A 17,044-nucleotide genomic window follows, 5' to 3' on the forward strand; every position below is an offset into this window, starting at 1 on the left:
GAGTTACATGTGTACCATTCATGTAACAATAACGATTGATTTTTAGGTGAACCATTTCCTTTTTTAACTCTCTTGAGCTATTAAGTACTTAGTTTTAATATCTGATTGGTATTTTAGTTTCAATATCTGATGAACAGTTGATATGCCCAAATGGAGAAGGTTTAGTTGATTGAACATTTTGTATTCAATAGATTTTTTTCCAAAAGTGGGAGCGTTTACCTGATAGTTTGAATGTCAAAACAACTACAGCTGAAACTGTGTTTTAAAATTAGATTCACAAACCATTTCCGTATTGTAGCCATTATATGGAAGTCTACAAATCCACTGAGTAAAAAAAACAAAAAAAATCAGTAGATAAAAAATAAAAGTCACCGTGGCATTATTGTGGAAGAGACATGGAATGGTCATACAGTATTGAGCATACAAACAATGTGCATGGATAAATTATTGATTGTATTAAAATATTTGTTCCATTATAAAGAGAAATATTATTGAACTTTTTTTTCATGAGGAAGAAAAAGGTAAAGCTCTAACACAAATCAGTTGTATTGTATGATACACAAATTCAAATCACCTCTAAACCAGTACTGAATTGAAATGCAAGGAAAGGTCCACCCATGTTTTAAAGTAATAAGATTATTCGGTGGTGAATTTGCAGCTGTTAAAACGATTGGTTGGCCAAAAATCTACCAACTTTTGCTAAACAGGAATGAATCGTAAATGCATTAAGAGACTTATTGCTCTGTTACCAAAGAAAATATGGTAATCATGTTCAACTTTAACCCTAGTGATGGTGGCTTGATTTTTATCACACATTTAGTACATTTAGTAGTAAAGCACATTTAGTAGAACGTATTATACATTTATCAAAAGTTGATCAAGTAAAACCTTTCTGAAAAAACTGTTTTTTAATTATTAAAGCCTTTACTGATACGTTATGAAAGTTTATGGACTAGTTAATGTAAAAAAAAAAAAAAAAAAAAAAACATAAACCATCAATTCCGTCTATTTTTAACGTTTAAATGATACTTCAAACAATGCTTTTTTTACCCATAAAGTAATGACGACTTTGATTAGCCTACACCTTTGCTGTCTTTAGACTGCGAGACCGTCGTATTAAAAAAATATTTGATGTAAATAACTATGCAAATACAAGATATAAACTATAAAATGATTACTAATATCTTTGACTAGTCAATGCTACTATGTAATTTTACATTATAGTATTATACATAGTATTACATTATGTATAGTACTATTTTTCATTTTAGATGTCTTCAGTCTGGTTGACCAATCACACCTTAAGTGTATTTGGTGTAGGGAACCGAAGTACACAATCGCAGACGAATCTGTAACCTTAAAATTACGCCCTCGTGTCTGGTGGTACACTGAGTCGAGGTAGGAGGGTAGCAGGAGACACAAGTCCAGCACCCTAGCGGGGGGGGGGGGGGGGCATGAACTTGAAAATATTACGTCATCGGACTCACAGACCGAAAGACACCATTCCAGGGTTAAAGATGGTTTATAATATACATTTATATCCATTCAAATTAGTGAATTTACTTAATTAAACTAATCCTTTACATGGAGCCTAATAGTAGTTTACTAAAATATTAAAAATTCAAATTTGAAATTGTAAAATAATACAAAATAAAATGTAAATTTCCAAAGCTATAAAAATTAATAAGGTATCATTAACTCATTATTAAGCGTACATATTCAAGGTGGTTTGAATTTGGAATTAAACTATAGATAGTAAAATTATGTAACGGTTAAATATTAACTAATTGTAAATGATAATACACACAGCAATTGAATTGACATTGTATTTATAACAAATTAAACACTTTGGTTTATTACAAAATCACAACCTTGGTTCTTAATAGCAACAAGCTAGAAAATTACAAGCTAAGCTCAATGCTACAAGAACTAAAGGAAACAAGAAATCCAAACAATATTACAATAAATAAACCATATTAATTTAACAAATTGAAACCTTAAAGCTATTAGAAAAAACAGAATGCTATCAAGAATAATTCATAGTAAAACACTTCTATGGAACTAACTGCACAAAGCTTGAATAGTAAGAACAATTGCCATAGCACAACAAACACTATTCATTGAGTAGGTATGTTTTCTGAAAATTTAGCACCTTCCAGAACAATAGTGCACTACAATTACGATATATGAAATTAGAAGCATACAGTAACAATTTTATTCATAGTGTGGACCTGATTCAAAACTTAGGCTATTATTTGTTTAACAAAGAGATCTTAACTGTACCTAAAAAACGATGGGATATGTAAACATTAGATGCCAACACTATTATTTCTCATCTTTCAGTACAGCAAAACGATTAACAAACACAGCAGAGCTTTTGGTAACTAATCATCTCTTTATATTAAATCTATTTATGTAGTGAGAAAAATAAAACTTAAGTCAACTTGTTAAGATAAATAAAATAAAAATACTTCACATAACAAAAATTCATGAGTAAACATTATTTAACCAAGCAAAGGAAATTTTCAAAAAAGCCAAATTGAGAAAAAAGTATGAATTTTGGCTTTAAAAAAGTAAACACATGTTTTGTAATGAGTTAGGTTCGTTTAGATTATCAATACTAAAAAATATTAACTGTGGATTGGTTCTGATAATTTAGTTTCTAATATTTTTACTGAGTTTTGAGCTTAAAATTCACTTTCATTAATTAAGCTCTGCTGTAAATGTTTTAGCTTGTAAACATTTGCAAGCTTTGCTTATATTTAGAACATTACACTCTTCTATGCCAAAGAAAATAATGAACATTGAACAAAATTAAAAATATTAAATGAAATAAATGCTAGGGTATTCTTCATTGAAGAAAATATCCCTTTCTAAAAACTAAGATAAAATTTCTAGAAACAAAAAACTGACAGTTGCAACATTATTCTTCGGTTAAGAGTCCAAACTGTATTGCTTTAGCTACGCGGATCCAATAAGTTCCCTGAAAAATGATATATAAATAAAGTTGTGAAAATCCAACTTAAATATTTGTTATGTAACAAGAAATAAATGCATGACTAAATGAACTTGTAGAATTTTAACAAGGATAAACCTTCCTAGACGAGCAAAAATTTGGAAACTGGAAAAAAATATTTTCTGGCATTTTTATTATACATTTCCATTTTAAATAAACATGAAAAATGACCTCTTAGTGCAACAATAATTTTTTTACCACCAAAAATGGTGCAGGTACAAAGCAGAACCTTGGTACTGATAAATTGTGGATATATCCGCAACCCTTTACAAAATATAACCAACAGGTTCAGAATCAAGGATTTAATATTGAAAGTAAAAATATAACATTAAGCAATAAATTTGAACAATATTTGTATTTTAGAAAGATGTGCATATAAAAAGTGAACATGGTGCACATAAACAAATTAAAGCTTTAGCACTGAGAAGCGCGATATAGCCAACGTTCATAGTCAAAGCGCTTCTGCAGTGTCATAGAAGCAAGAACCATCTGGTTACTGTACCAGATCTGGGGACCAACCAGGCTGTCTACAGAATATACACTTACCATCTGCAACATCTATAACATCCGTCACCCGTCTAGGAAGGGTTAATATAGGCCTACTGTTACTTTTGGTCAACAATATTTTAGTATACTTCAAAATTAAGTTTCCTTTTATCTAACAATAAAGTTAAGATTACCTGACATTTAAAAATTTTTAAGACATATTAGGGCCTATGCATTTAATAAAATGTTGTAATTGCTCATGAATATACTTACGAACTTAGTTCTCTGCTGACCAAGCCTGTTCGGGAACGGCTTCGATTTAACTGAGCTCTTCGTTCGGCTGAATCAAAAATATTAATTATCAGTACGCTTTAAAGGTGTTATTAATATGAAAACAACAAAAGTTAAAAATGTAGGTAAAAAAATATAGAGCTATAGGTAGGACTACTTGAGTGAGGAGGTTTCAAGCACTTTGGAAGCCATCAAGCTTTAGTCCTAGGGCATTATTTAATGAGGATAAAATGGATATTATGGATCAAAGTTTCTAAAGTCATGTCTCAGTTTCATATTTAATACAAAAATACATTAACTTTTATACCTGTCCTGCCCTATTTATCTGTTAAAAATAATAACAATAACGAGTGCACACTCAAAAACATGCAGGGTAATGTTAGTAAAGGAATATATTAATTGGGAAGTAATTAATGAAAAATGTATACACCGCAAAGTAAAATTGTATGTTTGCAAAAGCTGTTTCCAAGTAAGTGGTAGGTGGTTGTACTATTCGCCAGTTTATCAAGCGTAAAACAATCCACATCAAATTTCATGAATACCAGTAACAAAAAAAAAAAAGTTTCTAAGATTGCAAACAATGAGTAAACAAACCGCTGGTGCATTTTTATTTGGCAACATAAAAAGACATTCTTGGTAGTACAAAGTATGAAATTACAAACAACACTGTCACAACAACAGACAACAAATTTAAACTTGCCTTAGATCACCAACCAAGATTTTAAAATTTAACAATATCGTGATCTCCGATTGAATACTTCGAAAGGTTTTACATCTAGGAACAAAAGATTATTATAGGAAAAATTTTTAATGACAGGGATTCAAAATTAGATCAAATAGTAAGAAACAAAACTTAATGCAATGGTAATTGATAGTAAATTTACTCTTAAAGAGTCTTCATCACCCTCGGTGTAGTTGTGTTTTGGGGATATAGGCCTTGGGGGGAAGGTGTTGAGGATGGGCGGGTAGCGCGGGGTCATTATGCGTGCCATTCTGAAAACATCGTAAACACACGACTACTAAAACGACACGTTGGTGACTCATCTACCACTTGAGCCAAGTTTTGTAAAAGGCTAGTACGTAGCGCAGTAGCCTCCGACATTTCAATTTTTTACCCCGTTTCGGACGCTGTTTTTGAACAGATTTTCTTGAAACTTTGTAACATAACAATGTAGTTGAATAGTTATATTAGACCTCTTAATACCTCAACAAATTTGAAATGAAAAAAAGTGTTTAATCAATGTTTAAAAGTAACTCAATTTACGTTACTTTAAAGATTTTTTCCTACATATACAATAAATTTTTATGGTTATATCAGGCCCTCGAACCAACATTAATCTGTAGGGGAAAAAGTTTCAACATTAGATCTTTAAAAATTCCATCAGGAGGGAGAGACTTCTTAGCTTAGGCAAGTTTTTAGTGTTTTTGCAGGGGTGAAGAAGACTCTTAAAAACGTCTAAGTCTTTAGCAACTAACATTTTACCAATACTTTATCCTGTAAATGTGCAAACCTTTTTGAACATAGGGAATTTCAGGAAAGTGCAAACCCTTAACCTATAGGGAACTTCAGGGATCATGGAGCATGAGGTATTTCCTGAGAAAAAAAAAATCACAAATATTATATGTAAGATTATTATAAAACATAATGGATTATAAAGAATATACATTTTCAATATAATATGTGGCTGGGCTAAAATACAGTAGTTTTTTTTTATTTCTATGCAAAAAAAATCAGCTGGTGTTGAGGACTTCAGCTCTGTACATTATCACAACTATAAAATTTGTCTGCTGGTTTTGTCAAAGAAAAGAACCTCAATAAATTAATATATTTCTGTATCATTATAAACAAGCATTTGTGTTTAAAATTATTGTGTTATATTGTATATTTATTTAAAGATTTGCCTCTTTATCAACATTTAGACAAATTGAAATATAAAAGAATGTGATAATCACATATGATTTTATTATTACGTCAGTAAAGCAATAAATATTGCATCAAAATAACAGTGACAGCTCCACAAGATAAATGATATATGATATCAAAACAAGAAGTAAACCATTTTGGGGTCTGATTTATAAAGGCAAACAATGTACAGCTTAAAGAATGGGGCAGTATGGCAAACAATATACAGGATGACACACGGGAGACGGATGGTCTTCATCTGCGTAGTACCGCACATAGTGGTAGTACTGAGATTGCGGTGGTGGGAGGTGGCCGTGGTGGGCATAGTTCTGTTCTACACAAGATGCCATTTCACATACTCAGTCACTATGGAACAGTGGGTCTTGCAACATTGATTGTGAGATGGACTTTAACTATGGCAGTTTAAACAACATCTTTTATATTTCAATATATCTTTAAACAATAAAAAAATGCCATCAGAGTCATTGCAGGCACCAGCTCAAGAAAATCATGTAGATCCAGTTAAAAAAAATTCAAACTTTTGACCCTTCCTGCTTTTTATATTTTACAGTTGGCACTTTTAATTAAAAACAACCTTTGTATATTTGAAAACTGTAAATAACTCATAATTATTAAACTACACATATACAACTTTTGGAAATTTCAAGCCACAGATTAGCTTTGATTCACAATGGGACCTTATTATCAATGCATACAAGTCTACAACAAATTGTTCTTTTATTTCACAGACCAGTCTTTGAGCTTTAATAATTAAAAAGACACTTTTACAAAAATTGATTGCACTTTGTTCTTATGATATGAATTCATTTTTATCCTGTCAACTGTAACCTTAATATTTATATATATTTATTACGTGTAAACTATTTATAATGCATGATTTGTACTGACATGTCACATATCCATTGCTGATATTCAGCCTCTGTAATGTGAGTTTTTTGTGATGAATAAATTGAATTGAATGAGAAGTGGTGTGTCTATTACAGCTACACAGCGATTGTTTTGTGCACGACTTAATGTCGGTCAACATTGACCTGTTCCGAGCTGTAACACAATCCACAGATGGGTGAAAAATTTCAGATTGACTGGAAACATACTGGATAAGAAGCATCCTGGCCCAAAACGCTTTGTAACGACACCAGAAAATGTTGAAAGGGTAAAGGAAGAGGTAGTCAGAAGCCCAAGACGGTCAGCTAGACGTTATGCTAGTGAGCTACGAGTTAATCATAAATCTGTTGGACAAAGTTTGAATCCAGTATGTTTCCAGTCAATCTGAAATTTGTCACCCATCTGAGGATTATGTTATGGCTTGGAACAGCTCAATGTCGACCGACATTAACCCATGCACGAAACAATCGCTGTGTAGCTGTCACCACCTCTCATTAAACTGCCATAGCCAAACAATCAATGTTACAAGCCCCACTGTTCCATAGTGACTGAGTATATGACACGGTGTCTTGTGTAGAGCAGAACTATACCCACTACGACCACCTCCCACCACCGCACTCTCAGTACTACGCAGATGAAAACCGCCCGTCTCCCTTGTATCACCCTGTAGTTCATAGCAAAGGGGAAAAAATTCTTTTAGGCCCTCCCTCATTTCTTGATTTCTGCTTCGCCTCAGTTGTTACAATTAAGCTTGGGCCAAAAAAAGTAACTGTAAGCCCTATTGTAATATACTTTTAAGTTTTGGAACATTAAATAGTAATTTCCATAATGTACCAAAATATGTTCCAATTTATAGTTTTGGAACATTTTCCAATAATATTTTTCCATGGAAGAAGGAATAGTTTTTGAGCATAGGTCCACCAAAATATGTAGTAGGCCTAGGCCTATTGCTTTTCCTTTAATATAAATAAAAATACATTAATTTGGTTATAAAAATATAAAGAAATTATAAGTAACTTACCACCATCCACCCTAGGCCTTTGTTGCCGTTTGCGGCGCTGATCTCTACTGAAGGCTGAGCCAGTTTGCAAAGCCTCCAGGAGACTGTCCATAACACCCTCCTGGTTACCGTCCTTAGTCATATCAACCAACGCCCTCTTCCTCTCGGCTCTCATAGCCCTGTCCATCTCATCCTTCTCTCTAGCTTCCCTCGCACGTCTAGACTTCTCCTCCGCCTCTCTTGCCAGTACATTCTGTTTGTGGGCTTGCTAAAACAGGAAAGAGCCATTGATGAGCATCATCGTACAACAGAGAACAAGTAGAAATTTCTTCCAGCACCATTTCTTGGCTATTGTCTTTTCTATTTGTCTGTTTAGTCTCTGCACGATAGAAGCTGAACGCAGCATTTGTCCAGACAACTTAATATTCGTTTTTTTAGGCCTAGTGTATGTGGATGATGTTCAACTATACTCAGTTTGATAGAGCATTTTATCTTAAAAATTTCAATGAACATTTTATTCGAAAAATCTAACACAAAGTTAGTTTGATAAACTGAAAAAATCCCCATTTAGTCTTGCACATAAACCCTTAGCCTATATTATAACCTCGTTAACAGTTGTATTGTAAAAAAGATCGCAGTTGGAAGACTGTTACTAGTGTTGCCACTAGACAAAAATGTTTACTAGACTAAATTAGAAAAATTATCTATACGTCATATCCACACATGATCAATGAACAAATAATCGTCAACAAATTTTAGAAAACGAAAGATTTTTCTTTCACTGCTCGATAGGTATATTTTCAAGGTGTATGAGAACATCTGTATTTTTATCGATTTCCTTCTCGGGGGCTCTGTTACTGGTCTCCGGTGTAGCTTGGTATTGATTAGTGATGGGGGGATCCAAGAAAATTTCGGTACCGGATCCGGATCTGGATCTTGAAAATTTCGGATCCGGATCTAGATACACACTGTCATAAGGGCGGGTTAAAAAAACGTAATTGACAGAATGCCAATTTAAATCATACTGTTTAAAATTAAATTGGTAATGTTTAAAGGTTAATATATCTTATATATAGAGTAATCTCCAGTTGAGCCCATAGTCCCTCATTTTTTGGGGACCCTAAAACTTTTCAAAATCTTAAAATGAAACTAATGTGCTAAGTTTGCACGACCACCAAAAGGATATCTGAGTATATTTTACAATAGTTCGATCTTGAGAATGCTATATCATGGTTTGTGCATGCAGCATCCAATTTATTTATGCCTGGATCACATCTTGTTAATCTCTTCCTTAAATTCGTTCCAGGTCCACAGTACTGATAGCCGGGTATGTGAAGTTATACAGGTAAAATACCCTGTGTCTGTGTACAAGAAGACTATACTGTGTTTTTATTCACTCTGAATGTACACAGAAAATCTTCTTGTACACAGACACAGGGTATTTTACCTGTAGAATTTCACATACCCGGCTATCAGTACTGTGGACCTGGAACGAATTAAAGGAAGAGATAAGCAAGGGGTGGAATGATCCAGGCATAAATAAATTGGATGCTGCACTCAAAAACCACGACCACGATATAGCATACTCAAGATCGAAGGTAGGGATGACGTTGTTATATACAGTACTGTGACATTGCCTGACCATAGAGATTATTGACGTCGTAATATACAGTACTGTGACATTGACTAACCATAGAGATTATTGAAGTGGTAATATACAGTACTGTGACATTAACTAACCATAGAGATTATTGACGTTGTAATATACAGTACTGTAACATTGCCTAACCATAGAGGTTATTGACCTCGTAATATACAGTATGACATTGCCTAACCATAGAGGTTATTGACCTCGTAATATACAGTACTGTGACATTGCCTAACCATAGAGATTATTGACGTCGCCAATATACAGTACTGTAACATTGCCTAACCATAGAGGTCATTGATATTGAAATAATTTTTTATTTAGTCTGCAAATGAACAAAAGGTTTTTAAGTAAATTATAACATATGGTTTATTGTTTTTATAATGTTTGTTTACTTGTTGTAATGTATTCAGTTTGTGATTTTGTCAGTGAAAATACAAGAAATTATTTTTGTTAAAAGCAGAGTTTTATTTAAAGAGAAGTAGTTTACAAAGACAATGGTTATGGACCCAGACACACTTTATCTTATGATGTATTAAATTTGTTTGTAAAGAAAATGGATATTACTAAGATAAAAATTTCACCTTTGGAAAGCAAGAAGAATTGGACTGCATGGAAGTACAAAATAAAGGCATTGTTAAGAACTGTACCTGATGCATTGGAAGTTGTTGAAGGGGAAATCACCAAGCCCCTAATCGTACCGCCTGAAGCATCGGTAGCAGTAAAACGAAAATATGAAGAAGATTTAGCTCAATATAACAAGTTAGATGGTACAGCTCTGATTATCATAACAACCAACTTAAGTGATGCTAATCTAGAAAAGGTTTTACGATTCCAAACAGCAAGAGAGGTATGGGCTGAACTTCGTAAGATTTTTGAAGAGAGATCAGAAGACAAAATAAATGATCTTGGTCTGCAGTTCTTTCAGCATAAGAAATTTGAAAGTGATGATATATCTACTCATCTGAGTAAATTAAAACAGATATGGTATGATATGCAAAAAGAACTTGTGAATGAACATATCACTGCTTTGCCTGATTTTTTGCTCATCTGTAAGGTATTAGGGACTTTGCCCGATAATTATTTGAATTTTAGATCCAGTTGGGTTTTGCTGTCCAAGCACGAAAAGAACATTGAAAACTTAACGGAGCAGTTGTGTGCCTTTGAGAGAACTTTAAAAGAAAAAGAAGATACTGAAGTGGAAGCTTTGGTATCAAGAGGATATCATAAGAAAAATGACAAAAAAGAAGCCCCTGCCGTGGAAACTTTGGGTTCAAGGGGATACCAAAGAAAAGCCGATGGCAACAGGAAATTGATCTGTTATAACTGCAATGAAATTGGACACATAGCAAGACATTGTAGAAAACAAGAAAAGAGGGTGTTTAGTAAGTCAACAGAAATTTCAAACTTTGATACAGTCGAAGATGATCAATGTCTTTTGCTCTCAGAAAAATCTTTGAATCATTCGAAAAACTGTGAAGATTGGTTTGTTGACAATGGTGCAACTAATTATGTTACTAATATGGGGCAAAGTTTCCTAAGGTTTGAAAAGTTTACAGAGCCTCATGGTATTCTTGGTGCTGGAGGACAAGTATTAGAGGCAATTGGTAAGGGTGACATAGCTTGTGACTTGTGAGTCAACCATCATGGGAGTTACAAGAAATTTTACACTGGCGAATGTTTGGTACGTACCAAATGTTAGGAAAAACCTTTTTTCAGTGTTATCTGCTCATGATAAGAACTCTAATAGCTTTTTCGAGTCCAACAAAAATCAATGTAAATTCTATGTAAATGGACAAGAGATTGTGAGAGGTTACCGGGAGATGCATGGTGCCATATTTAAATTAAACTTAAAATTTAAACGTGTTTGTAATGAGGTATATTCTGTAGGCACGAATAAATCCAACTTGCTTCAGTTGTATCATGAAAGATTTGGGCATCAGAACAAGAAACATGTTAGTGAAGTAATTCAGCAAAATTTAGGTGTCTCGGTTGGATTGGACGATAGGATTTGTCAAGGATGTATGAATGGGAAACTGCATAGACTGCCTTTCGGGGAAAGACATCGTCCCAGCGTACCTGGAGAAATCATACGTTCTGATGTGTGTGGTCCTTTCCAAGTTCCATCATATCAAGGTCGAAGTATTTTGTATTGTTTAAAGATGATTTTTCACGATTTAGGTATATCTATTGTATTAAAGAAAAATCTGATGTTGCCTCAGCTATCAAAAGATTTTTGGCCGAAGTTGAAGCTGCAGGGCATGTTGTAAAGCAATTTTCTTGTGACAATGGAGGTGAATTTAAGAATAAGGAGGTGAGTAACATATTTCATCAAAAAGGTATAAGGCAAGTATTCACAATGCCTTACACACCACAACAAAATGGTTCAAGTGAACCTGACAACAGGACAATAGTAGAAATGGCTAGATGTATGTTCCACTCACAGCATGAAGCTATGCCTCAAAATCTGTGGGCAGAGTTAGTCACAACAGCTGTTTACATTCTGAATAGAACGGGTCCAACAACGATAAAAGAGATGTCACCATATGAATTGTGGTATGGGAAGAAGCCAAACATTAATCAGTTGAGAATAGTTGGTTGCAAATGTTTTGTACATGTACCCAAAGAGAACAGAAGGAAGATGGACTCTTCAAAAGCTGTGGAAGGAGTTCTAATTGGGTTTGAAGATAATGGCTACAGGATTTGGGGTAAAAATGAAAAGCTTATTAGATCAAGAGATGTGGTTTTTGAAGAGATTCCTCTAATCACTCGTGGTATTGATAATTGTTCCAATCAAGAAAGGAACTCATGTGACAAAAGTTCTCACACTGAAGAGATTAAAGACGTTGACAGCTCAACTTCTCAGATCAAGCAGAAGTCGGATCAGTCTTTTGGGGAAGAAAATGAGTTACCGCGAAAAGATTATTCTATTAATCTAAGGGACAGGAGTACTATCAAACAACCACCAAAACTGTCTGATTATGTAGCACTAGCAGAGGTAATGTGCTCGGATCATATTACTCCAAAATCATTCACAGAAGCAATTACAAGTTCTGATGCTTCTGATTGGAAAAGTGCTATTCAAGATGAAATCGACTCATTTGAAAGAAAGAGATGTTTGGGAATTGACAGACTTACCTGAAGGAAAATCGGTGTTGCCGTGTAAATGGGTATATAAGATAAAATTACATGCAGATGGTTCGGTGGATCGGTTCAAAGCCAGACTTGTAGCTAAAGGATTTAACCAAAAGGAAGGTGAAGATTTTAATGAAATTTTTAGTCCAGTAGCTAGAATGGGGACAGTGAGATCAGTGTTAAGCATTGCAGCAAACGAGAACATGTTTATAAAACAATTTGATGTCACAACTGCATTTCTTTATGGTGATTTGGAAGAAGAAATTTACATAAAACAGCCAGAGGGTTTTGAAGATGGGTCTGGTCAATACTGTAAGTTGAAGAAAAGTTTATATGGGTTGAAACAAGCGCCGCGTTGTTGGAATGAAAAATTTAGCAACTGTCTAAAAGAAAATGGTTTTAATAGTAGCACAGAAGATCCATGCCTTTTTCATAAGAATGGGAGTGAAGGAAAAGTCATAGTTATTTTATATGTTGATGATGGTTTAGTAGCTGCTACCTCGGAATCTGAAATAGATGTTTTTTTTTCGAAATGGTAGGTAAGGAATACAAGATCAAAACCATGAATGCTTCACACTTCTTGGGACTTGAAATTTTGAAGGAACAAGATGGTTCAATTACTCTTAGTCAAGCAGGCTACACTAAGAGACTGTTAGAGAAATTCAACATGTACGATTGTAACCCTGGAAGAACTCTAATTGGTTTGGAAAATTTACAGATAGGAAAAGAAGTTGAACTAAAGGCAGAGGCAACGAAGGCTCCTTATAGGCAAGCTGTTGGAGCATTAATGTATGTATGTTGTGGAACTAGACCTGATATAGCATTTGCTATTTCATATGTTTCGAGATTCTTGGACTGTCATACTTCTGAGCACTGGGATATGGTGAAACAAATTTAAAAGGTACAATGGACTATAGAATAAAATATGACAAGCAGCCTGAGAATAAAAAGTTAACCGTATATAGTGATGCTGATTTTGTAGGTGATATGGCAACTAGGTCAACTACAGGTGTAATCAGCTTCTATGCGGGAGGACCAGTCACTTGGCTGAGTCAAAAAACAATCATCCATTGCCATATCAACAACAGAAGCAGAGATAGTTGCAGCTAGTGAAGCAACTAGAGAAGCAGTAAGGCATTATAGAATATTCAAAAGGTTGACAACCATGAATGAGAAACCCATTATTTATGTTGATAATGAGACAGCTGTTCGTTTATCGAAAAATCCTTTCAGTTTCATATCATCTCCTCAGAGTTTCATAAAAGAACAAAGCACATTGAAGTGAGACTTTTTTTTGTTCGTGAGAAAGTACTTGATGGAACTATAAAAGTTACAAGAGTATCGTCAGAGAATCAAATAGCTGACATACTAACAAAACCTCTGAAACCTGGACGTTTTAAAATACTGTGTAGTAAGATTAGTGTTTGTTTGTGATTTTCAGCCTAAACAAAAAGGGGGAATATTGAAATAATTTTTTATTTAGTCTGCAAATGAACAAAAGGTTTTTAAGTAAATTATAACATATGGTTTATTGTTTTTATAATGTTTGTTTACTTGTTGTAATGTATTCAGTTTGTGATTTTGTCAGTGAAAATACAAGGAATTATTTTTGTTAAAAGCAGAGTTTTATTTAAAGAGAAGTAGTTTACAAAGACAATAATTGACGTCGTAATACACAGTACTGTGACATTGACATTAGTCTTCTTGTACACAGTCACAGATAGTCTTGTACATGGATACAGACAGCTTTGTGTTAGTAAAAATATCGGTCTTGTACATGGATACAGACAGCTTTGTGTTAGTAAAAAAATTGGTCTTGTACATGGATACAGACAGCTTTTTGTTAGTAAAAAAATCGGAAAAAATCGGATCCATCAAAACCGGATCCAGCTCAAGATCTGGAATTTTTTGGATCCGATCGGGTGCCGGTTCTAGCTCGGATCCGGTAGTCCGATATCCGGATCCGACCATCACTAGTATTGATAGCACGGTGGTACAGTTCATATCCTTGCCTATTGATAGCTTCATAAATCAGATCGCATGTCTAGTTAATATATATGCCTAGTAAAGAACTTGATTAAATAAATCAAAATTTCATGACTGTTCTACCTTTGCCCAGAATTCTAAACTATAGTTTTAGAACTATGTTTTTAAATAAACACTATGTTAACAAATTAAATATAAAAATACATTGTTCCGAGAACACTTAAATATTAGACCACAACATAGTAAACAAATAAATCTTTTTATGTTTGATGTGAATTCCACTTTAGAATGCTTTAATTAAATACAGAATATAAAAGTTGCTGACTACGTGTTAAAAATTGGTGAATCCACTGGACCTAAAGTCGTTATTTTTGGTGCTGGCCTGAAGACACTAGTTTTGATCATCAAAGAATGTTGCTTTGAAAATAAGTCATTTTATTTCCAAACATAAAAAATTTAATGCATCAATTATCAGCATGCTCTAAATATTGTATCATGGAAAAACCAACTGATCTTAGTCAGTAACAAAGCTACATGGATCATCACACTTCATTGTACACTCATTCTTCACTCATATTTGGGTTGGATAAAATACGCACCTAGGTGGTTTCCTCATATTAATAGGTAATATATTGTAATAATAAAAAGCAGTAGTTTTGAGTCTATCTTGTGGTAGCAGACCTAAGTAGGTACTTATTGACTGATCTTGTGTGAATTGAGCATGAATCTTAAATGTAAACGTGGACTGGTTGCAATAAATATATATGTAATCTGGAAGTTTACTTAATTTTGCTGATTAGAATAACTAAAAGAGTGTATTCCATTTTAAGTTTGTAAATGTAATGAATTTATCACTGCTGTAAGAACCTTAACTATTAGAATTATTTTTATTTTTTTATCTCAGTAATCTTTCTAGAAATAATAAATACAAGTCCTCTGAGCAAGTTGGTCGCTTATATGTGATTGGATAAACGCCACTTGTAATGCATCCACGTGCCTTTATTCCCTAGTGAGTAAAGTCATCTTTAAATGTGTCATAGTGTCTCAAGGTAATTTTATCTTTTTTTAAACTAATGCATCACATTATTGTGGCCTTCTATTTTTTGCCAAGTTGTTTACCAAAACATAATTTCTATATTTTGTTAAAAATTTTACTAAATTGAAAACAATAGTTTGTTATTGTTTAGCACTGCAAATCATTATGCAAACATATTTTCTGAGAGTTTTTAAGATGAATAAAGATGATTTGTACTGTATTGTATTGTATTGTAATCCCGTCCATCCCGTATTAACAAAATATTAAAATATGCGAATGCAACTATTACTTGGGGGGGGGGGCCACGACCACATTTGCTCCGGGCGCCGGGACGACCCTGTGTATGCCCACTGTTACAAAAACCACACCAACTAAGAAAAATGGTAATAAACTTACAAAACTAAAGGTGAAAAGGTAGGAAATAAAATTTAAATTTGTAGAATAAATCTCTATACCTACTTTATATTGTAATTGCAACCTAAATAACGAATAGATGCAAATATTAAGTAATTTTAGCCAAATATTATGCAATATTACTTATCAATAGGGATTAATATAATTAATTTTTAGATAAATAAACATATGCTCACTTACTTATTTTTCGCAGAAGTAGAAGTTCATTTATGAGCTCTATTGTTGTTGTTTTAAAATTATTTTCTATGCATTCTATTGATATGTTATTGCACAAATATAAATAATTGATTCATTTATAATCGTACTTCAGCTTGTAACAAGGTTGTTTTACAAGTTACACGAAAAAATCCATATACAAAACTACCGAAGATAGTCCTGTACATGGACACAGATAGTCCTGTATATGGACACAGTTAGTCTTTGACATTGCCTAGCCATATGAATTATTTAAAAAACCCGCCCTTGAAAAAAGAAAAAAACGTATCAAGATCCGGATCCGGTACCGACATTTTCTTGGATCCGCACATCACTAATCCTGACTTTAAAAAAAAATATTTTAGGGTAACAAAATACTTTATATTGATAAACTTAAGAGTCAGAATACAGACTACTTACATAGAAGTCATCTTTGAACATCTTAAGGTCGGTAAAGAATTCGTTCAGACTGTACTTCTGGTTGTCAAATACATAGTATTCTGATAAATCTTTGTAGAGAGTCTCCATGTTTTGGAACATATTCATTAGTAAAGCACACTGTTGTTTTGCTTCAACAACAAAGCTCTGGAAATGTGTTAAGGAAAATTTTAAATGTAATCACTGGATGGCACTTATGACAATAATAAACATATTAAAGTAATTTTTAACTACAGCTATAAATGTAAATGTAAATACCGGTACATGTATAGTACTTTTTTTTGTCCTTTTATATTAAAAAACTTAATTTTACATGGCAAAATTTCATATTGGATAACAATTAAAGGCTTATCGCATTAATAAAAAATGTTTTCCTTTTTTTTCAAAAGAAATGAAAAGTACAGAGAAAACTGAAATAATTAAATGTTGCTTTCTAAGAGTAGAATCACAAGAAAAATTTAACATTTAAAATTTTTATGAATCAACTCTTATGGACACAAATTTAACTGTTCAATAAAAACAGTAAATAATTAACTCGTGTAACATCTTATGAAAAACCTTGAAAACAGGTTGTATATACACGATCGAAT

At 33.3% G+C, this 17,044-nt stretch overlaps 1 protein-coding gene across 3 annotated transcripts in view; it reads right to left on the minus strand.

Annotated features, from left to right (window-relative positions):
- Positions 1–1,689: 1,689 nt before the first annotated feature.
- Positions 1,690–17,044, minus strand: part of LOC128997909 (protein diaphanous) — a 44,698-nt gene continuing 29,343 nt past the window's right edge. The window contains exons 18-22 of one of the 3 annotated variants that reach the window (XR_008491167.1): positions 16,437–16,601; positions 7,624–7,870; positions 4,494–4,568; positions 3,776–3,842; positions 1,690–2,983 (exon numbers count right to left, since the gene is read on the minus strand). Coding sequence is in view for 2 of the 3 variants with exons in the window: in XM_054423731.1 (XP_054279706.1) it covers positions 3,822–3,842; positions 5,305–5,387; positions 7,624–7,870; positions 16,437–16,601 (516 nt within the window). In the remaining variant the exon portion in view is untranslated. Of the gene's footprint in view, positions 2,984–3,775; positions 3,843–4,493; positions 4,569–5,304; positions 5,388–7,623; positions 7,871–16,436; positions 16,602–17,044 lie in introns of all 3 variants that reach the window. The other 2 variants (XM_054423731.1, XM_054423732.1) reach the window with 2 other exon arrangements.

This window comes from Macrosteles quadrilineatus, unplaced genomic scaffold, assembly GCF_028750875.1.
Source record: "Macrosteles quadrilineatus isolate MER2022 unplaced genomic scaffold, UCM_ALF_1.0 Scaffold_7__1_contigs__length_78375512, whole genome shotgun sequence".
NCBI lineage: Eukaryota > Metazoa > Arthropoda > Insecta > Hemiptera > Cicadellidae > Macrosteles > Macrosteles quadrilineatus.